General features: G+C 34.5%; 4 protein-coding genes across 4 annotated transcripts; 1 reads left to right on the top strand and 3 right to left on the bottom strand.

Annotated features, from left to right (window-relative positions):
• Positions 1–1,710: 1,710 nt before the first annotated feature.
• Positions 1,711–6,803, bottom strand: LOC111507579 (uncharacterized). Its single transcript, XM_023162914.2, has 3 exons — positions 6,317–6,803; positions 6,113–6,268; positions 1,711–2,417 (listed from the first exon to the last, which is right to left on the bottom strand). The coding sequence occupies exons 1-3, from the start codon at positions 6,683–6,685 to the stop codon at positions 1,839–1,841; spliced, it is 1,104 nt and encodes a 367-aa protein (XP_023018682.2). The 5' UTR covers positions 6,686–6,803; the 3' UTR covers positions 1,711–1,838.
• Positions 6,804–9,061: 2,258 nt separating this feature from the next.
• On the bottom strand, positions 9,062–9,715 carry LOC111507572 (glycolipid transfer protein). Its single transcript, XM_023162907.2, has one exon. The coding sequence runs from the start codon at positions 9,713–9,715 to the stop codon at positions 9,062–9,064; it is 654 nt and encodes a 217-aa protein (XP_023018675.2).
• Positions 9,716–11,789: 2,074 nt separating this feature from the next.
• On the bottom strand, positions 11,790–14,957 carry LOC111507577 (Inorganic pyrophosphatase Nurf-38). Its single transcript, XM_023162912.2, has 3 exons — positions 14,460–14,957; positions 13,567–13,897; positions 11,790–12,105 (listed from the first exon to the last, which is right to left on the bottom strand). The coding sequence occupies exons 1-3, from the start codon at positions 14,905–14,907 to the stop codon at positions 11,913–11,915; spliced, it is 972 nt and encodes a 323-aa protein (XP_023018680.1). The 5' UTR covers positions 14,908–14,957; the 3' UTR covers positions 11,790–11,912.
• Positions 14,958–15,888: 931 nt separating this feature from the next.
• Positions 15,889–19,660, top strand: LOC111507576 (required for meiotic nuclear division protein 1 homolog). Its single transcript, XM_023162911.2, has 5 exons — positions 15,889–16,427; positions 16,756–16,900; positions 16,957–17,133; positions 18,693–18,879; positions 18,965–19,660. The coding sequence occupies exons 1-5, from the start codon at positions 15,965–15,967 to the stop codon at positions 19,124–19,126; spliced, it is 1,134 nt and encodes a 377-aa protein (XP_023018679.2). The 5' UTR covers positions 15,889–15,964; the 3' UTR covers positions 19,127–19,660.
• The last annotated feature ends 2,312 nt before the right edge of the window (positions 19,661–21,972 follow it).

Genomic DNA, 21,972 nt, shown 5'->3' with positions numbered 1-21,972 from the left:
ATTGACAGATGAAACTTTCAAGATGGCGACTGGGAGCCACCTAGGAGAAAAATTAAATGGAAAAAGGGATCTTGTGACACATCTTTTTGAAGCTCCTGACAAATGCTTCACAACCATAGAATATAATGTCAATATCTTGAACTACTACAAAATGGCGGAACTTTTAATATTTCACGCCGAACATTGTCGAACACAGTAACGTCAATATCTCTACAAATATTTATTGTTCTCTGCCGTATATCCAATACTGAAACAGGTTCACTTTCGTACACCTTTTGCTTCAAATAGCTCCATAAAAAAGTCCCAAGGTGTCAAATCTTGCGAGCGGGCTGACCATTCTGTAGGACTTCAACGGCCAATCCAACGACCGGGAAAATTGGTATCCAAATAGTTTCTTTCTTGTCTGGAGTAATGTGGTGGTACTCCATCTTGTTGGAATACAATATCCATATCGAAATCATTAGGATTTGCTTCGACGATTTCAGTGATGAGAGAGTCAACAGTAGTTTTCAGCATATTCAAATACAGTTCCCCTGTTAAATATTGTGGAGATAGGTAGAATGCCTTGCAATGGTTTCCATCATGATTTCGCAGAATTCAGTTCTTTGATCAGGGTCATCTTCAGTTAATTGGTGTACCATTTGAATTTTGTATGGATGATACCTATTCCTCTTCAAAGGTCTCCACACAGTAGAAGGAGACACCTCACAAACATTTGCGACGGAATAAGTAGACTGTTCAGGATTTACTACCATCCCACCAATTATTTGCACTTGCTGTTCTTCTGGAATGGACGGATGACCTGGAGCTTTCTGTTATGTACAGTCCAGACCAGTCGCCATCTTGAAACTTTCACCTGTCAATTTCACTTCAAAATAAAGTATTCATGCATTAATTTCATCATCCCAAATTTCAATTTTTTCAATTGACCCGTTAAAAAATAAAAGGGGGGGAGGGGAGAAATGCACTGTATATGGAATCAACTGTTTTGAGAGCACTTTTTCTTTCAGGTTGGGTTTGAAAGTTACTTTTTTTCATAATTGTATAGAGTTAATTTTTCGAAATTGATTACTTTCTTCCTTTCTTCGGAAGATTCCCACATTTTTTTGTATAAAGATGTAGAAGTAGAAAGCCGAAACCTTTCCCAAAAATTATTCTCTCCTAAAAATATATCCCTTTCACTTCAAACAAGATTCCTTTGGCTGGGTTTTAAGAAAATAAAAAAGTCACTAATCGAATGTATGTAGCTTGCGAAATTTGAGAAATTAACTTTATTTTTTTAACAAACCTCGTATTGTAGTTGAAATATTATTTGTGAGATTTCCAATTTTTCAACATGAAATAACAACAAAATTTCAAGTTATATATATATATATATATATATATATATATATATATATATATATATATATATATATATATATATATATATATATATATATTTCAACAATAGCAGCTTCAACAGATTATAATTTTCAACAGCACTTAGAAAATACTTTATTGTGAGATTTTTACTAAGCAGTTGATGATGTTGCAACAGAAGTTTTACTACGCAATAGCCTTTTGAGGGGTGTGTATTACATATTTCACTACTAGCCATGCCTGCATAAACTATTATGTAGTGAAACACGAATCAAGGTTTTGTAAACTGTTTAGTTAAAATCTCACCATGAGGTTCATCAACTATGTTTATAATGGATTTTCATCAAGTATCGGTCAATTTCATCACACATGTATTATTGAGACTATTCAACATAAAATAAATAAAATTATCCTGTACAATAAATGCATTCATTTTGACTCACTACACCCTATAAATCTACAATTTGGAAACAATTCTATGACGAGAAAAGTTTTAAGACAAAAGCAAATACCAATATTCCTCCAACATATTTTACAACATTCATCTGTAAATCAGTCATTGCACCTTGTTCTGTTCCGCTCGTTAGTATACCTGCGGTATGCAGCTCTCTCATTCCTTCATTATTTAAAAACCTGACAACCCCGTTCAAAGTTTCCCTATTCTGCAATACTTCTTTAACCAAACTCTCACTCGTCCTAGTTGAATTTATAACCTGCTGTAAAGCTTCTCTATTTTTAATAACTTCCCTCATAGTCTTCTCGTTTGCTTCTATCACATTGTGAACTAACGGTTCAGAACTGCCGCCCAACACCAAAGTAGATAATTTCTCGTCGATGAACATCTTCAAATCATGTTTCTTGTATGTTGTGTAAACAAAAGCTAAAAACGAGCCCGCAATGCTCAAAATCAGCCCCAAATATTTGGTGTACTCGAGCTGGGCTCTTTGCTTCTCATGAGAATCGCGAATAGCATTGGCAAAAGCAGTGAAGAGTTCTCTTTCAGTCTGATCATATTCTTGAAAGGTATTCAGTACCGATCTCTCTAAAGTTACTATCTGAAAAATAAAACATATTATGTAATCATCAGGTAGAGGGGTTTGTGCTGAATTTATGAATTTTGTTATCGTTACTTACATATTCATGAACGTTAACCACCAATCTGAAGTTGAAGTTTGGTTCAAGTATCAACTTTTGGAGATGATTCCATTTCAAAGTCCAAAAATCGATTTATTTTGTACTCATATTTGGTAATAACACGTTCATAAATTTGACACTTTTTTGTTACAATCATTTTGTGTTGACATTCATTTGCTCGACATATATATTTTGTTTCTCTACCGAAGTAAACTTGGCAACAGACACATTCTATGCAATAATTTATTCAATAATGGACCAACGTGTTCCTCTTAGACCGAATTTTACCAGTAAATATCCCCTAGTTCAACAGGGATATCATAAACGAGATCAAACTTAAAGATAAATTATTTAAAAGATTAAAATCAAACTATGCAGAAACTATACGTGATCAATTAAGAAATCTTCGTAGGTCAATAAAAACCCAGATATCACAAGCCTACATGGAGTACAAACAGAAAATTTAATCAGAACTGGTCCCTCCTCATTTTGGACCTATATGCAAAGTTAAAAAGGCACTTCAAGAATTCCGAATGTTTTATTCTTAAATGATAGAGAACTGAAAAACCCCACTTCAATAGTGAATGCATTTGCTGAATTCTTTGAAAGTGTGTATGTTCCTTCTGATAGTAATAACAATAACCCCTCAAGAAAACCAACAAATTTTCCCACAATAACAATAAATGCATTCTCCGAAGAAGAGATTTTGTAAACTCTCAAAAAATTGAAACCAAAATTCACAGCGGGAGACGACAGCCATCTGCATCTGTGTGGCTAAAATTTCTGCCTTAGTGCGGCAAGCCGGTATGATATTGAGATTCGTGAGTAGAGAGGACATCATTCCACCAAGGACTCCAATAATCAGAACAACCATCTTGACAGAGTGATCTGGATAGAGTCTGCGGAGTTCGAAGAGAAAATCTCGATATTTTATCCGTTTTTCCTTTTTTTCTGACGATATTTGTCTCGCCAGGAGCTGAAAACTTCACGACAAATATCGTTTAGCTCTGGTGGACGAGAAGGACTACATCAGGCTTATTAGCTTATATGAGCCTGAGGGTGGGGAACGAATAGTTCCAATAAATTCGGCACTTCTCGTTCCCCACAACGGATTCAATATCCCCAGGAGCGTAGGGCAATACCGGTGTCTCGTCAATACCGTAAAAGTGCTGTAGATGATAATATAGCACTCTTAGAGCCGCGTTATGTCGATGGATATAGGCCGAGACCGCATATGCTGGACATGCTGATAGCAAGTGCATTAGGGTCTCGGGCGCCTCGCGGCAGGCCCTGCACCTTGTGTCAGGAACCTCTATACCCATCATGCGACTGCGGTAGACTAAGGTGTTGAAGACACCATCCTGATGAACCCCTCAGTTTCCGACTTCAGCCCACTCGACCTGAGAAAAGCGAACGTCAGGCGCTTTGATGAGCCAAGGTCTTCAATGTTATTGAAGAAGACCCCATGCATTGGCTTATCTTTCTGTTTCCGCAGAAGTAAGGTGATCTCTGCGGCTTTTATCTGAGCTTTTTGCTGAACGGGTTCCAACTCGGTGACAGAGTTGTGGTCACCTCGTTCAGTGTCGAAAACTATAACGAGTTCATCAGCTGCTTGGGAAGCTGCCCTAAAGAGAAATGCTCCAATATCTGCTCTCTCATGGTCACGGACCGTGCAGAGATCCGAACTCCTGACGACTTTACAGACTGTATCCAGTACCTTTCTGTCATGTAGACACTCCAAATTCAAAAGTCCACGGTTCCCCTGTTGTCGGGGGAAGTACAATCGTGGAACGGACGATTTGGGTGCAAACTCCTCCATTTTTCGGGTCTTCACGTCGAGTTGATACAGCTCTTGCCGAGTCCACTTCACTACTCCAAACGAGTAGAGTAAGATTGGAACGGCAAGCACATTTGTTGCAGCAACTTTGTTCTTCCCCGACAGTTCCAATGACCAGATCTGTCGAAGTTTGTGCTGATACTTGCCGCGGAGAGAGTTTTTCACTGCTGTTACCTCTTGTGAGTGGCGTTGTTCCACCCCGAGGTAAGTATACGTCTCTCTGGCATCCAGATGATGTAGGATGCTTCCATCTACGAGCTACACATCCTCTCCGTATTCCCGTATTCCCCGCATCGTCCTCTTTTGAGATGGACCATTGCACATTTGTCTATCCCAAATTTCATACTGATAGCATGTGTGTACTCCTCCACCACCCTCAAGGACTGATGGAGATCCTTCTCTCCAGAGGCATAAAGTTTAAGATCATCCATATGAAACAAATGGGTGACCTTGTGCCTCCGGTTTCGCAAAGAAAATTGTCGAATTTGGGACAATACAACAAGACTTTTTCTTGTGAGGTTTCCTCAAGTCGCAAGTGTATGTGAAAATGAGCCACAAACCACAGCGGTCCTCAATGGCAACATAATCCATGCCATTGGTCAAATTCTGCTTGATTTATGTGCAAGAGACATGGAAAATTGGACGTTTCGGATGCGCTACGACCAGAAAAGTGGCATGATGCCAAGTTGGATAAAGAAAGGATGACGATCTGAATATCAGAAAATGTAAATTATATTTCAGTTAACACTTCAAAACTATTAGTTTTCATTTTACGAAAAACTTTATCACCTATCTGTTAGATCCACAAAAACAATTTACTTTGCATCATAAAGGGTTCAGAATAAAATTTCAAAATTTTATGCACATAAAATGAACATCCATGAATGAATCTCAGTTCAATGGGTAAGTGAAGAGAAAATTCTGATATAATATTTATGTACAAATTAATGGTCTTGTTATATGCACTGAACTCCTAGATAAAATCCATCTACATGTGCCTACTATAACTCTCAGGAATACTGATCTCTTTCACATTTCTTTTCATACCACCAACTATGGTGTACATTCTCCTATCGATCGCACATTCAATAGGATTAATAACATAAAATTGGATGTTAGTGGTATTACGTTATCTACATTAAAAAGTAGTCTGTAGACAGAATTATAAAATTCACTTGTGTATACTAATTTATTGTTCTTGTACTTAACTATCTCTTTTATATGTTTATCAACTCTATTTGTATTATTACTTGACTCTATGTATATTATGTAATGGGGATAACCTGTATGAATTCAGCCAATTATTGGCTATTTCTCCTACTCCTACTCTGTCAATTTGTAAAAAAATAGTTTATGCTCAATGGTGTAAGAAGCTCAAATTGGGTCAAAATAGAAAGCGGTTGGTTTCTTTTTTTCATCAAGTGCATCTCTAGACAAATTAATGATTTAGTTCACTGAAATTTTTTATGAATTCCTGTTGAAAACTGGCTAACAGGTTATTCATTTCTAAGAAAGTGAGTTGGATACCTAGTATACAAGAAATTAAACGTTTTGTATAGAAAAAATCAGAAGTGACAAAAGACTATAATATATTTGCAGCATGTGATTGTGACAAGAAGGTGTCATTTCAAAGTGTTTATTTTGGAAAATAGTATTTTTTTTCACTTTCTGGGTGACCCATCTCGAACCAAGTTGTGACTCAGATTTGTGACTGTCAAACAAGTAACTATCGCAAGCTCTTGTGCCAAAAAAATTAAAATTCAGTGAAAAACACATTACCTCTCGTTCTTCTTTTATTAACTGACAGTATACATCAAATTTCTCTTTTCTGTCAATGTGCTGTATCTGGTTTTGAATATCCACAGACCTCTGTCGTACCTCATTCAACTGTTTGGACACTTCTCTTCGCTTTTCTTGGGTCTTCAGCAGTTGTTCCTAGAAGAAATTCTTCAGTACTCATCCTTTGGAAGGATCTCTTCCTACCTGTAAAGCAGTAACCCTATCCTGATATAGTTTAACTTCATCCAATCCGATGATTGTAACGTACCATTTGTTTAAATTTGCTATTTTGTCATAAACTATTTTTTTCTTCTCTTCTTTCACTGACTTGAGATATTGTGGTGCTTCTGCTATGGTCGCTTTCATTGTCTTTTTTAAAGAGTCAGCGTCAACCTCCTTCGTTCCCGTAACCTTCAGATACCATTCATTCAGAGTGGTTATCATTTTATTCCTTTCATTTTTCACAGTGCTCAAATATTGAGGAGTTTCTGATATTTTCTCCTCAACGGTCTTTTTCAAGGACTCCAACGATTTGCTGTTTATAGACCTCAGTACCCGAATTATTTTCATCATAAATTATAATTAATAATTGCCAATAAGATAATTACATTTTCTTTCCTATGAACTACATAGGTTATCATAATTATCCTCTCCTCTTGGATTCCCAGAAGTTAGACATTAGACACAGCAGTTGGACCACAGAACTAAGTTAGAAGTACAACTTCGTCTTCTTCTGTTCATTTCCTTAGCCGCAAAACTAAAACCCAACCGTGGGCGTTGCAAAACTCAAGGAAATCGATGAAAATGTGTACAGTAGTACAGTTGGGAAAGGACTTCTACACTCCCAGGATAAAGTTCTGTTACGCAACGGGAAGAGAACTGAGACCATTAAGTTAAGAAAGAGAAGAGAGAGCAGCATAGATATGTTTGAGGGATTTATGTTAAAATAGTGAGAAGAAGAAACATATCACCATCATCAACTTTGTGATAGTAACAAGTAACTGAATCTGGTCTACTGCGCTGAGGGAAAGCAAAGACCATAAAAAACCAGAAGAAGAAGTAACTGATTAACCTTTTTGACGTTGCTTTTTTAGGTTTTGAAGTTTCACTTAATAATGAGGATTTTTCAAGCTTTATTCCGTCGTAAAAATATGCCAAATGGTCACATATACAGAGGCAAAAATAAAATAATTAAAGAAGTAACGATTGCGGACATTCAAAAATTAAAAACTCAATTTGAAATAGAGGAACAAAATATGTTTTACCTAAGGCATGCCTATCTCACACCTGTAAGTATACTGTGAGTGAAATCAATAAATATTTGGGGAACTTTGGTCTTTTTAAAGGAACAGTCCGCGGGGCATGCCAGAGCTTTGGGCAAGAACGAAGAAAACTTCATCAAAACCAAGACGAAACAAAAACCTTTTTTTGAACACGTTACCATCGAATCTAGGCTAGCTCACTTGAGAGTGAATGAAGCATGGGACTGAATATTTTGTTAAAAAAATTGAAATAACAGTCCAGAGTAGTGATAGTGTTATAGTAATAAATAAAACAAAATTGAAAGTAATTGTTCATGTCCACTTTTTTCTTCACCGTTTTTTCATTTCGATATATTCATACAAGAACTTTTGAGGTATTATTAGTCAAAGTAACCAGATTAAATTACACAGTTGATGAATGATTTCTGTAATGACAGTGTCTAACTCCATTATGATAAGCAGATGTCGATAAAGAATCATTAATATTATTTGAAATACTGCTTGTATAATTTTCTGATTGATTCGGCCATTACTTGATGAAGATCCATAGTAATTTCACAAACTACACCTAAACGTTTGTGAAACTGCTTATATAATTTCCCTCACAACCCTGGATCAATTTGAGATTGAAAGTAACCCATACTGCGAGCTGGTGCAGATGACCCTTGACATCTTGAAAAGAACCATGGAAAGAATGGTGGCCTGTATCATTCTCCAAAGAATGGGACGATTTGTTTAAAGTTTGTGATAGGAATAGTAGAATTCTTTTTCTCAGCAAACCCTGATTTGACTCCACATCTCTCACTTGTGAGTGAAATATTTAGGTATTTTCCTCGATAAAAAACCCGCCTGAAACATTGAATTGCAAACGACTTCACAAAAAGCCGGACCCAAATCCATTGAGTATATAAAATCATATATGTACAACAAGAAATGCACATGAATGTTTTTTATTCTTTTGAATAATTTATGTCGTTCTCTGATATCTCAAACAGCGAGAGACATTTTCTTAACTCTTTATCTCTTCATAATATTCAAATTTGAAAATGGCAATTATACCTCTGAAAATTCTGATTACCTAAAACCATAATTATCACTAATGATACTTTAAATAGTAATGTTAAATTTCTACCTCCTGATCAACAATAACAATAAATACAATTCTTGGAAAACATCAGATACTTAAATTTTGACAACCATAAGACCTTGTTACACCCCAGTAATGAATAGTATCGGAGATTTATCCCAACGCCAAACCGTTATTTTTAAATGGTGTATGGTATTTTTTATAGAGTGTATTCAAACCAGAATATTGAGGTTATGCTTTTATTTTCATGCTGCTTATATTTTTTGTTTGTATGTCTGACTATATAATCTGATACGTTTTATAAATATAGATTCACATAAAGCTTGTCAAATGTTGGAAGAGCTTTCTGAATTCCGTTATGGTCCTGCCCACTAGACGTGTTTGTTAGAATATGAGAGAGATATTCTCAAGTCTCTTCCTAGATTTGAAAAGCTGCACTAGATCTTGTAAAACTTTAATGATGAATGATCTGTAAAGTATCGATCTCTCATTTAATAAATTAAACAACACTCGGTATATAACTTTTTGTATTACATATTTCCATAACAAATATTCTGTCGAACTGTATTCAATACATGAAAACTATTTACCACAATACTGCTAAACAGTAGCAAAAGTCTCTAATCCATACTCCGAGTAGAAATTTGTCAACCTTCGAACGCATGCCATCATATTGTTGTTGTAACCCAACAAATCGCTCATAACGTCTTGGTCTCTGTTGGGTTTTTCCAAACCTAAAATGAAGACGAGATTCCTTCTGTTGGGAGTAAATCTAGAGAGGACATTGAAGAGCTGACTCCCGAGCCAGCCTTGGAAAGGTTCCAATGTTTCGGCGTAGGCCTTCTTCAAAAACGTGCCCAAATCGTTGGAAACGCGTTCGTTTTGGGAGTCCTCTATTACATACTGGTAGAAAAGAGATACGAAGTGAAGCTCTCTCTTCAGCCACATAAGAGAGTCAGTAGCAATGTTTTCCCCCTCTATCTGCTCCTTCAAAATCATATCTTCCAGATATTCGTTGCCTTCGTTGCGTTCCTTATCTTTCTCGTATATAGACAGGACTTTTTGTATATTTTCGTTCATATCGTTGACTACGGCTGCAAACACTTTTCCGAATTGCGTTATCAAATCGACTGCTGCGGAAGAAGCTTGTATAAAGTCTTGGGTTTTTATTTTTTCGCTGGCGTTTGGAAAATGGACAAGCGTTGTGAAAATTGTCGGCTCGCAACTGGAATGTGTTGAAGAAAGTTCCGACATTTTTACTGTCTTGAGCACTTCAATTTTGAATTTTTTGACAGTTGTCAATTAAACAATATATATTATTCCAAGCACTTTAGGTTTTCATTTTCTTGCACTCAAAAAACACTTTTTGTTATAAATCAAATATGTGAAGAGTAAAACTTACTTAATTTGCCCAAAAATGTTACTGTGGTGGTGCAGGTTTTCCTGCAGCTGAAAAAGCAATTGCGCCACTGGAATTTATCAAGTAGCCCCGGAGCGCCAATTAATTTTTATTGTTTCATAATTTGTATATGAATATATACTCTATTAATCTGTTTACACCACTCAAACAATGAACAAAATATTGCTGTAAATCATGCCCGAAAGAAAATAACGCCGGCCGCTACTGGTAACCATAAACTGGTAAAGCGCGCGAATATACAATGATTCACCGCCACTCTAGAAGCAGCAAAAATAATGCTGCCGATTTCGACGGAACTTTGGCGGCAAAATTTTTACGGCATTCGATTACGATAATTAAAGGCTAGCCACGAGGATATCGCGACACAGTCAAGTGGAAGCTACAGTGCGGTACGCGAAGCGATCAAGAAAGGCGGTAGACAATCAAATAATAGGTGAACTTTAGTTGAAGTGTTTGTTGTATTTAAAGTGAAATAAAGTTAAGTTTGAATATTCAGTGCTAGTCATAATTGGTCAACACATTATTATTATTATTATCAATGATTTTTATCTCACTGACAAAGTGAAAAAAATCTTTAAATAGAAAATAAAAATGTATATAAATGAAACTATCATGAAATTGTTGAAAAGTGAAAATGTAAAATATATTTTGAATAAGTACTCTTCTTCTGAAACAATTAATAGAGACAAGATGCTGATTACAGAGACTATTTTCCAGAAGTAAATGATGAACCACTTCCGGCAGCTTCAGAAGAAGTTAGAAAAACCACCAAAAACAAATAAATTTGAAAATTACGTCACTTATATGTGCGCGAAAGTGAGTCAATCTCGTGATAATATAGATGTCAATATTGCTCCGATTAGTGTTAAAGAGGCTTTTTTGGGGCCTGATGCTTCAAAAACAAAATGGGTAAAAGCAAATGGAAGAGAAACTCCATTCATTTCAAAGAAATGAACCATGAGAATTTGTAGGGCCGCCAAGATTTAGTCGTAGTAGATAATAAGTGGGCAGTGGCGTAGCGTAGTGGAGGCGGCCGCCTCGTGCGGCACTTTTTAGGGGGCGGCAAAATTTAACAGTAAATAATAAAATATATTTTGTAAATATTTAAACCATTTCATATTTTAACGCAAGTGTAAATTCAGACCGATTGACTTATTCTGTGAGGAATTCGGGGAATCCCCTTTCTTTGAAAGATATTTTGTAGTGAATGGTAACACCGTCTATACTGACTTGCGGGAATTTCCCATATTTTATTTTGTGCTTGGATTGTTTATGACTTATAATCAATGAGAATGACTTCCATTACATATTTATTAAGTTCAATATTGTTTATTACGTCCCTTTAAAAAAAATACGTGATGCTTTGCCAAGAAAAATAAAGTTTTATTCGTGGATCTTGAGTTGTTTAGTTCACAGTTTCGTAACTGTGATTTTTGTGAGGGCGGCAAAATTGTCTTCCGCCCTGGGCAACCGATACCCACGCTACGCCACTGTAAGTGGGTTTTAAAAACTTAATTTGATAAAGAAGGTAATGTTAGTTATAGGGCCAGATTAGTACCTAGCTAGAGGTTTTGTACAAAAAGAAGGAGTAGACTTTGATGAAACATTTCCTATAATTGTTAACAGGCACAGTTACATTACGAATGCATATTGCTTTAGCTGTAAAACTTAATTTAGACATTTGGATGTGTTTATAGCTATTTAAATGATTTCCTAGGTAAGCCAGTTAACATGAGCTCTCAATCATTGAATACCAGAATAACTATTGCTTTTCAAAATCAAGCTGTTTACCTACTTTGCAGTGAAACACGTTTTGAGTAAAGTTCATAGGGTGAATATTTTTCAATTACCATAGATAAATATACCATGAATATAACCAAAAATTTTGGATCAAAATAAACTCTTGCGTTTGTTGACGTTCATTTATTACTAACAAACATATATAAAATCCAAGAATGGTCCTGATAGAAAAACGATAAATGCATGCAGTCATTTGAACTTATTTTGAATAAGTCATAAATCTTAAAAATTCTACTTCAAATGGATAAAGTGCCATTTGTCTACTACGGTGTCAACTGGATGTGCATCTCCAAGTTCAGGGGTTTTGTTTATCACATCTTTGGCCTCACTGACAGGAATCTTGAAAGAGTTTCCATCTAGAGTGGTATTCACACAGGATATTCCCTTAGCTTCAACTTCCTTAGAAACCAGCGATTTCCAGAACCTGAAATTAACCACAATAAAATGGATAAACTACAAATATGTTTTGAAATACTGTGATCAGTAATGTTTATAAACAATATAGTTCTTATCTTTTCCCAGTTATTTCAAATCAGCATCCTAATATACAAAAACATTTTAAAATTGGATAGTCACAGTCTAACTTTATAACACTAAAATATGTATGCTCGGAATTATTGAAGCATTCAATAAATAGGAAAAATAACAATGTAAATTACAAATACTAGATATACATGTTATTATAATATCAACGTTAATGTGGATGTTGTATCTTCAAATGACTAGTAAGTACTTTTTTGAATGTCATAATAGATTCACTTTGTTTTGTTTCAAGCGGGAGGTTATTGTAGTCCTATAGTCCTTTATGGAATAAGGAGTTCATGGATCGTGTAAAAGTCAAACGTGGTACATATAAATTAGAATTCCCTCTAGCGGGGTGATTATGAATTTGATGATGGAAAACAATAAATTCGCCAAAATATGGCCATGGTAAGATAGAACAGACGGTATTTCTCAGAAAGTCAATCCAATCCTCCTCAGGTATAATACACTTGTGCCATAATTTTTTCAACCCTCGAAGCAGTTCTAATATGCACTTTTTATATGTCCCTGAGCTCTCTCAGCGATTTGGTTTTTATCAGGGGGTCAAATCTGGCGAATATGGTGGCTTAGGCATAATTATGGTGTTGCTTTTCGTCAAAAATTAAGAACAAGCAATGACAACTGAGTAGGTGCATTATCGTGATGCGAAAGCTCTGAATTATTTTTCCACAATACCGGACGTTTTCTTCGTATTGCTTCTCGCAAGCAGTGCATAACTTCAAGATAATACTTCTTAATGACCGTACGACCATGTGGCAAGAACTTCTGATGCACTAGCTACGGTAACCGAGAAAAACAGTGAGCCCAACCTTGACATTTGATCGAACTTGGCGTGCTTTTTTTGGTATTGGCTCTCCTGGGCTCCTCCATTGACACGATTAGACTTTGATTTCAATGTCATAACCAGATACCCATGATTTTTGATTACTTATTCGAAAATCTTCCATGGCACTTGTAGAATTGAAATAGGTCTAAAATTATTTGCAATACCTTTTCTTCTTTGAAAACTTCTATCAATTTTGCTTGCCTCACTTCCTCAGGACACACATCCTTTCGTGAGTGATTGAATGTGCTATTTGGGCTGGTTGGAGTTCCAGATATCCGCAGGTTTTTATGTTTCATTTCATGTAAAATCAATTTAAATTATTTTTCATTCACCTCTCAAAATACTTCGAAATTAACAACCAACATAACTTAGCAGTTTTCATAATACATGCTTTTTTATGTGTGCCAAGCTTGTGCCAAATTTCAACAATGATCAAGTGATGGGAAAAAATAATTTACAATGCCTTCCACTCCACCTCTACTTTTCAAACAACAAAAAATGATTTTTATTACCTACCTGTGAACTTCATCGATAATGGTGTGGGCAAAAGAAGCTGATTTCGCCTCACCATTGAAAGCGAACTGGTTCTCTGGTTTGCCATCTGGAATTTTGTATATTTTGAACCATTCCACAGAGGCTTTAAGAAGCCCTGGAAAATGTTTCTCGACGTCAGGAATATCATTTACTTGGTCAGCTATGGGGTCATTTACATCAATAGCAATGAGTTTCCAGTCAGTTTCGCCCTCATCAATGAGGGCAATAGTGCCCAGAATCTTGACGTTGAGCACTTCACCTCTTTTGGCCACCCTGTAACCGATTTCAATGACGTCGATGGGGTCGTTATCACCTAAAATGTTATTCTCTTTATATTTTGTCTACAAGTTATCTGCAGCTATAAATAATAATAACTGGGTAGAAAATACTCATTAAGAAAGGATCAAAAGGAGACAATCTTGTGGTAATGGGGTATATTATTTTTAATTTTTTTAAATTCTTAATGATTTAAAAGAGCCCAAAGGATGAGATTTATTCATATATGGTATGATTCTTTTCGGAATTTCAAAGATTCCCTTTACATGTGCAGGGTTGCTCCAAAAAATCAGATAACAACTGAATATGAGCTATAACACATCTATAGATACAAACATAAATTTGACTCATTATTTTAAAACCCAAAGTCATAAGTTCTTTCTATTACTCTAATATTCAGAGTATTGCATCAGCAAGATATAAAAATCAAAATATGTTTCTGCATTGGAGGAAGTCTTCTTAGCAGAACAACCAATATCCCAGTTAAATGAATATTAAAAAAAATAAGAATTATAGCTTTCTTCTGAAGTATTTTGTCAGCTTAATGGGTCTAAATTTCATTAGGCTGACTTTTCATTAAACCCCGTATTCGAAAATACCTTTGCAACCAGTTCCATCATCCAAATGTTCTGGATTTTCCCAGGTCTGGGGCAAAGCCCCGTAGTTCCAGATATAACCATGATGAGGGAAGCAGTTTGCAACGAATCTGGGCTTTCCCTTTTTGATGTCTTGCTTGATGGGGTTCAGAATTTCCTTCATTGTGATCTCCATTTTTGCGTTCGTCCATCTGGGAACTTCCACAATCATGTTGTATATATTTTTTGCGGCATCCACGACAAGCGGTATATCGTGTAAAGGCGAAACAGGTCCATTTTTATCTTGTATGTAAACTCTGTAGTTTGGTGAAAAAGGATTTCCTCTTTCCACGGTAGTATAAGCCATGGTGTTAATTTTTAGTAACGGCGAAAAAAATTGAGACGCTCGAAGAAACGTACACCGGGAACTAGTTACGTGCACACCACAACGCAAAATCGACCTAATGACCATGACCGACTGTTTTAGCACGGTTGAGTTGGAAATTCCACTAGGCACATATCGTACTTTGGACCCTGAAGTTGACCTTGAAAATTACATTATTGATAAACGATAAGGTACGTGCACCTATTTGTTATGATTCTCTTTCTTACGCCTCTAATACTAATAAATTATGAAACTGATGTACGGAAAGTAAATAAAATACGAAATATTGTCTGTTATCTTTAAAAATTACTGAAAATTACTAGTGCGCCATCTGGGAATCTGAACTTGAACCTGTTTATCGCGTATCATTTTATTAACATTCGCCTTCAAATCTGTATAAAAATTATATTTACCAAGGACTTTCCCCCTTTCAGTTCGCTTATCTTCGTATAATTCAATAAATTGGTTTCTTTCAAGGACAAGTCCTTGGATTTGTCCCACATCTTTCTCTCTTCTATACCAAGTAACAGATGTCAATGGCAAAAATATTTATGATTTATTTAAATTTTAACTCTCTACCAATTAATGACTATATTATATAATAGTACCGTCGCGAGGCTGAGAACTTTCTATTTTTGAAGAAATATCATTTTATGTTATGTCAGCCTTATTATTGATGTAAAAATAATCAGTTCTTCAAACCTTTTGTTATGAATTTTACTCTCGTGTCAAAACAGATAAATTCTTATTTCCATTGAAGTTGATAAAGTGATGTTAATTCGAAAATTTTTGAATCACAAAAAAAAAAAGAGTTATAGATCGAAAGCTCGTACCGCAGAATATTTTTACAGAAGGAACGATCTTTTGGAGGCAATTTGAGGTTAGGGTGGAGTTTCTGGATCTTATTTTCTGTGTTAAGTGTGTTTAATGTTATTTTTATCGGTAAATTCAAGTTTTTAAAACTTATTGAGTATATAATTTTATTTGCAGTTAAGGAATGATCACGATATCATATTGACAGGTTTATGCTTTTCTAAAGGAATTCTGCGTTCCTTTGGCCTTGAGGCTCGTGCCTCAACGAGTGCTACAACTACAACGAGTTATCCTAACCTCAACTTTTTTCCTAACCTATTTTCTTGTAATCATGGCTTTTAGTAGAGTTAATTGTTTACTATTGAATGTTGTTAAAAATAACATTCAAATTGTGCAAATATGCCGTAGTTTTGCAAACATACGTTTTCCGCCAACCACTTTCAATTTGATTTCGAACCTCAAAAAATTGCCTCTCAAAAATACTTGCACAATTTTGCATAAGGAACTATCTACTGTGAAATCCTCCAGTATACACGATACAATTTCTTCAATTCAAGTTAAGAAACGAGTGACAAGAAAAAAGAAAATTTTGGAGGAAGAGGAGAAACCTGGAATCTTCAATGTAGTAGCTTTCGCCACTGCAGAGGAATACGATCTAGAAAAACTTGTGAAGGGTTTGAAAGAACAGAATCTCTACGAACCCAAAGAAATAAAAAATAATACTGACGTTGTACATGCTGTGGCGAAATATAGGGTGAACGAGGAACCTAGAGAAATATTTTTTTTCAGGGAAGGTATGACTGCAATGAATTTGAATGTAGCATTTCAACCATGTATCATTTCAATAAAAATATACTTTATTCGACTTAAAATTTGTTCAATTCAATTAATGACTTGAATGAAGAACAGGGCACTTTTGTTATTTTGGCAAATAAAAACAGATAACAAGTTTAAATTGAATTATCAGCCATTTAACATATCATTATTAATCAGGAATGTTGGTAGTCTATCTTTCACTAATCACTCTATATTTTTTTCTGAAGTGAAATTGTTTGGAAGATTAGTGGTTCTGATGTATCACCACCCTCATTGATAGGAATATTGTAGCTAGTTTTTTTCCAGGTAGTGTAATTTTATGGAACATTACAGACCTTGAAAGTGGCAACATTTTGAATTTTCTGAGAGAATATGAGGAAGACAGCTATTCAGAAAGACTTGTTCAATCCGAGAGCGAAATCATGAACTACAAATATCAATCCGCAGACAAGTAAATTATATTCAACTAACTCTCAACTTATATCTGCATGAACTAACTCTTTTCAGAACAAGCAGCTGTATCAGTAAAGAAGGAGATTTTTTACTATCTCCCGGGCCGGACAAAACATTAGAGAAATTCACTTTTTCAAATGCTATTATGCTTAATGTGAAACTGGGTGTGTGGGAGGCCTCATTGGAAAAGTACATTGATGAGATCGAATTCGTGACAGAAGATTTGAAAAGGTATCACTAAAGTTTTTATATTCAAACACAACACAATTTTTGCAATGTGTTGAACCACTGACAGTTGGTAGCCGGTCCTGTGGGTGGTTTGTTCTACTCATTCAATCGACCGCTATGTGAACTGGTGGTTCGAGACGCAAGGCCGGACGATCGATTTTCATTTCCTATCGTCCAACTGTTAGGAATCACACAGATTTAATTCCATTCAATTTTTATTTCATCTAAAAATCATATTTTTCATTACACCCTGTACAGAATATAACAAAATTGTTTAGGAGAGTCTGATAAAATGCAATACACAGCTAAAGTACAACATAAAAGTCACAGAAATTAAAAATATTATGCATAAAAACACATATGAATTGAATAAAATACATGTCAGTCGAAATTAAATCAATACAAAATAAAAATATTGAGATTAATAACAGAGCTCTTATATAATTAATTTGATCACATTTCCAATATCACACGAAAGTTTTTCAATCAGCCATTTTTCACAGTATAACTATGGTCTCATGATATACCCATGTCGGTCTTATCTGGTACTTGTCCTTAGTGGGGTTATTGTGAATATTTTCACCCAAAGAATTTTTATTAAGCCATTAATATTGCCTCTAGAACAAAAATGGATGGGAAACATGAAACTCCGAAATATTTAAACAATAATCAAGAGGAAACTGACTATTGTATAAAATATGCTTTTGGGAAATTTTGTGATACAATTGGGTTATTTATAGACACTATATACTTAAGTAGTGTTATCTATGTTTAAAATTATAGCTGGAAAAACCAGAGTAACTGGTTGAAGAAGAAAACAAATGTATCATGCTAAATATTAAAGAATATATTTACATATATCGATGACAAAACTGACTATGTAAACCTGAATTATCAAAAATGTTCATATTTCATGGGTGTATTATATTCTATTCTTTAATATTCTGTAGCAAACCTGTAACACCAAGTTATAATGATATGACATAATGGTAAACTTGATTAGAAAACAGACTATTTTTAGGAGAGATTCGTTTTTGAAAACAAACGTTTTGCTTTTCTACTCATCAAATAAAGAGAAACTCTGGATAACTTCCAAAAAAAGGGGGGGAAAATGACTATGATGAAAACTCTCCATAAAGATATGTAGATTATAGACAGATAGACGGATACAAACTGGAAGAAAAAATCCTTTCAAAATAACTACTTTTCCATAATCATTGAATTATCTACATGAAAAAAATTTCTTTCACAACAACTACTTTCATATAAACTAATTGTATTTGAGATATATTTTTTTAATATATTGGAATTGGAAGTAACATTTTAACATAAAAAGATATATAATTTTTCTGTGGAGAAAATTGTACTTTTTGATTAACAATAATGAACATATCGTCAATATATTTCATATTAAATATTTTTTCATAAAATCTGCTCAATATTTTATCTTAACCTTCCATTGATATAATCAAAACCAGTACTTTTCTCATCTACCAGTATAGTTATCAATCATTGAGTTTATTTTCATCTTCATTTGCTACAAAAACAATAATTTTTTCAAGGGGCAAGAAGATTCGGATGTCTAGAGAGGCGGTACTGAGGAAGCACGGAGAACTCTTCGCTCTCAGGCATTACATGAATCTCAGTTCTGACGTGCTGGACACACCTGACTTCTATTGGGACAACGAAGATTTGGAGAACCTTTACAATCAAGTGTGCTCATATTTTTGTATAAACAAAAGAACAAAGGTATCTTTCATAATTCATAATTGGAGTGCTCTTTGAAATATTTCTGGCACCATGTCAAGTTTGACCAACATAATTTTGTTTTCAGGTGATGAATGAGAAGATCAATCACTGTGTAGAGCTGATAGAACTGTTATCTTCCCATTTGAGTGACAAGCATCATGTTAGATTGGAATGGATGATAATAGTTCTCATTATGGTGGAAGTGTTCTTCGAGATAGTGCATTATATTGATAGATTTGTACACTGAGAGTAGTCTGAAGATCCAGTTACAAAACTGTTGTCTTTGTTATTTTTATTCAGATATTATGGAAGAAGGTGTTGAACTAATTTTTTGTTGTATATAATTGAAAGTTGAAGATTGGAAATCGTTTTTTTTTTTGTATATACTTTTTTGATCTTCTGAACTCGGTTAATTTCAAAGAGTGGAAAAACCCTACTTTCAAATAATACAAATAAAAATTTAGTTGAATAAACAGATGTATAAAACTGTTATCCATGTTTCCATCAATTGATGGAAAGCAGAGATATCAAATTTTCATTTGCTTTTCATTTCAACTACTTCATTTGTACTACTTTGCCATCACTATTTTTTTGAATCTATAAATATCTGATCTAGTCTCACGTAATTTGAAAAATGTAAATAATAAGGCTGATTTATATTATGTTAAGCCCAATTTGTTACTGTTTTTTATTGTAAATATGAACTAGATTGTAGTTTTCTTGTTATATTATAGAAACAAATATAATTTTCGAGGAAAGTCATTACCTGAACAGGTTTCAATCATTTGTGAATTATTTATTTATTCATCCACAGGTAGCTCCCAATTTGAGAACAGAATTCTACAAGTATTAACTACGCTTCTTTTATGTAATGAAATTATGAATTAAACAATTACAGTAGTGAATTGAAGTGAAATAATCAATCTAATACATGAAAATCCCTTGTCAAGGTGCTTGTGGTTATACAGGGCTATTCAAATTCGTTTCTGTACATGGGGATCTCGTAAACGATAAGAGATAGAGTGTCGATTAAATTGTGGCAAAGTTGCGTATTCTAGAGACCTATTCAATGATGTAAAGAAATCGAATATAGCTCTTTTGGTACTGGAGATATACAGGAAAAACAAAAAATCCCAAATTATTTTTTTTACTATATCTACTTTATTCGCAGACATATTGAAAATCTGTCCAAATTTTGCTATTGGCACTTGATATGAGCTCTCAGAATATATTCATGAATCTTTTATACAGGGTGTCATCTGACTTGGGCCACCCCCATCTTTGGATTTTTAAATACGGACCTGTATTTTTTGTTGTAATTTTTGGATTGTAGACGTTCATTTCATACTAAGAAATTAAATTCAATTTCATATGTCGGGATGTTTCGGTAATATTCGACTATAATTGTGTGAATTATTCCCTTTTAAATTACGGCCCTGGAAATTGGTTGACTGAGTTGAGTAAAAACATAACTTGAGTATCAGTCACAGATCTCCACCTAGAATGGAAATGCATACAGACACTTTTCTCTGCATTCACCATCAAAAAATTTCTTTCACACAAATTTATGAATTCTTATGCTAAATTATTTAGTTTTTTTGTAAGTCTTCAGGGCTCTCTGAATTAATGGCCAATGTAGTGTCATCTGCATAGAGAACTACTAAATCTGAACTGATATAGTCAGGTGGATTCTTTATGAATAACAAAAAAATAAGCGGCCCCAAGATCGATCCCCGAGGAACTCCCCGGTTAATCTGATATTATTCAGATATGATCTCCGATTTCAACCGATATTTTTCTGAAGCGCATGTATGACATCAGCCCTGACAAGAAATTTCCACGAAAACCAAGAGGATATAATTTATTTTAGATTATCTCCAGGTCAATAATGTAGAATGCCTTCGATAAGTCGAAGGCGTGATATAAATAAGGACAACATGGTATGTATTGTTAGTTTAATCTTTCTCTTGAAGATGATCACTTGGTGACCGAAACACACGTGTCGAGGTGTTGAAAGTAATGGTTTGGTGTTGAGATAAAACTCCAGTAATATTCATTACTACACCAAATGTACCAAACAGTGCGTCAATCAAGTAAAATATCTGGAGTATTACATAAAAAAGGCCTGTCGCACATTTATTAGTAATGATTATTGAAACATTGATTCCATCAATCTCTACAACTTTTTCCCAAAACAATTTTTTATATCTCTAATTGGGAAGCAGTTATCATCCACCCACCTATCGTTGATACACACTGTAGGTTTAAAATCTGTTTAAAAATCTGTTTTTCCGTTAATCAGCTGCCGCCCCCATACGAACGACAACTCTCAGAAGTTGAGAAACTTGTGCGAGCTAAGGACTAACGAGGTCTTACCTTTTAACGTGTGATTCCTAACACGTCTATTCAATCAACTGATTATCATTATCGATGGCGTTATATTGTTTCAAATAATAATTTGATATCAAACTTGAGAAGCAAATAAGCAGCTCTTCAGACAAACCACTTGAATTTGTTTATATATTTTTTATCCTATAGATATGTAATAGAAATAGATTTATTTGAAATATTATACAAATATATCAGTTATTGAACAGAATTACAAAAAAACTGAAAAATATAAAACCCTAAATAATGGAATATATTGGGTAAAACATAGCAGTAGTAGATGATGAAGAGATTAATAGAGAGAAGAATGATGAACAACTCAATTGGAATAGTATTGTGCCCGTAGATATTGAGATAAGGAGCGTTTGAGGAGTTGAAGGGTGTTACTTTATAGTCCAAGATTCCTCTGTGAAAAATAGAATTCATTGTTCTTGCAAGGTTAGTTCGTGGGACAACCAAGTCATCTCTCCCTCTTGTATCGTATTTGTGGTGAAATTCGCTGATACTTTAATGCGAGATTTTCATTGAACAGTTTACGAAACCGAAACACGTGTTTCACTGTACAATAAACTTACTCAGGCGTATTCATACTGACAAAATTCTATCTAATTAGCCTATATATAATAATATACTGATTTGTAGGTATGATCTACAGACGACCTCATATGATTTTATCTGAGTTTGAGTAACTTATTGAAAATTTGA

Source organism: Leptinotarsa decemlineata, unplaced genomic scaffold, assembly GCF_025532065.1.
Source record: "Leptinotarsa decemlineata unplaced genomic scaffold, Ldec_3_MD MMD2_tig00000251_RagTag_RagTag, whole genome shotgun sequence".
Classification (NCBI taxonomy): Eukaryota; Metazoa; Arthropoda; class Insecta; order Coleoptera; family Chrysomelidae; genus Leptinotarsa; species Leptinotarsa decemlineata.
This window is presented reverse-complemented; position numbering and strand designations above follow the sequence as displayed.

Bases quoted from the DNA above. Each gene is read 5' to 3' on its own strand.
- LOC111507579 (XM_023162914.2), bottom strand. From the start codon at position 6,685: ATGATGAAAATAATTCGGGTACTGAGGTCTATAAACAGCAAATCGTTG. The intron at 6,269-6,316 runs GTAGGAAGAGAT...AATTTCTTCTAG, and splicing joins ATAGGGTTACTGCTTTACAG to GAACAACTGCTGAAGACCCA. The intron at 2,418-6,112 runs GTAATGTGTTTT...TTTATTTTTCAG, and splicing joins TAATAAAAGAAGAACGAGAG to ATAGTAACTTTAGAGAGATC.
- LOC111507572 (XM_023162907.2), bottom strand. From the start codon at position 9,715: ATGTCGGAACTTTCTTCAACACATTCCAGTTGCGAGCCGACAATTTTC.
- LOC111507577 (XM_023162912.2), bottom strand. From the start codon at position 14,907: ATGGTCATTAGGTCGATTTTGCGTTGTGGTGTGCACGTAACTAGTTCC. The intron at 13,898-14,459 runs GTATTTTCGAAT...ATAACATTTTAG, and splicing joins TGATGGAACTGGTTGCAAAG to GTGATAACGACCCCATCGAC. The intron at 12,106-13,566 runs GTAGGTAATAAA...GGTTAATTTCAG, and splicing joins ATTATCGATGAAGTTCACAG to GTTCTGGAAATCGCTGGTTT.
- LOC111507576 (XM_023162911.2), top strand. From the start codon at position 15,965: ATGGCTTTTAGTAGAGTTAATTGTTTACTATTGAATGTTGTTAAAAAT. The intron at 16,901-16,956 runs GTAAATTATATT...AACTCTTTTCAG, and splicing joins AAATATCAATCCGCAGACAA to AACAAGCAGCTGTATCAGTA. The intron at 18,880-18,964 runs GTATCTTTCATA...TTTTGTTTTCAG, and splicing joins GTATAAACAAAAGAACAAAG to GTGATGAATGAGAAGATCAA.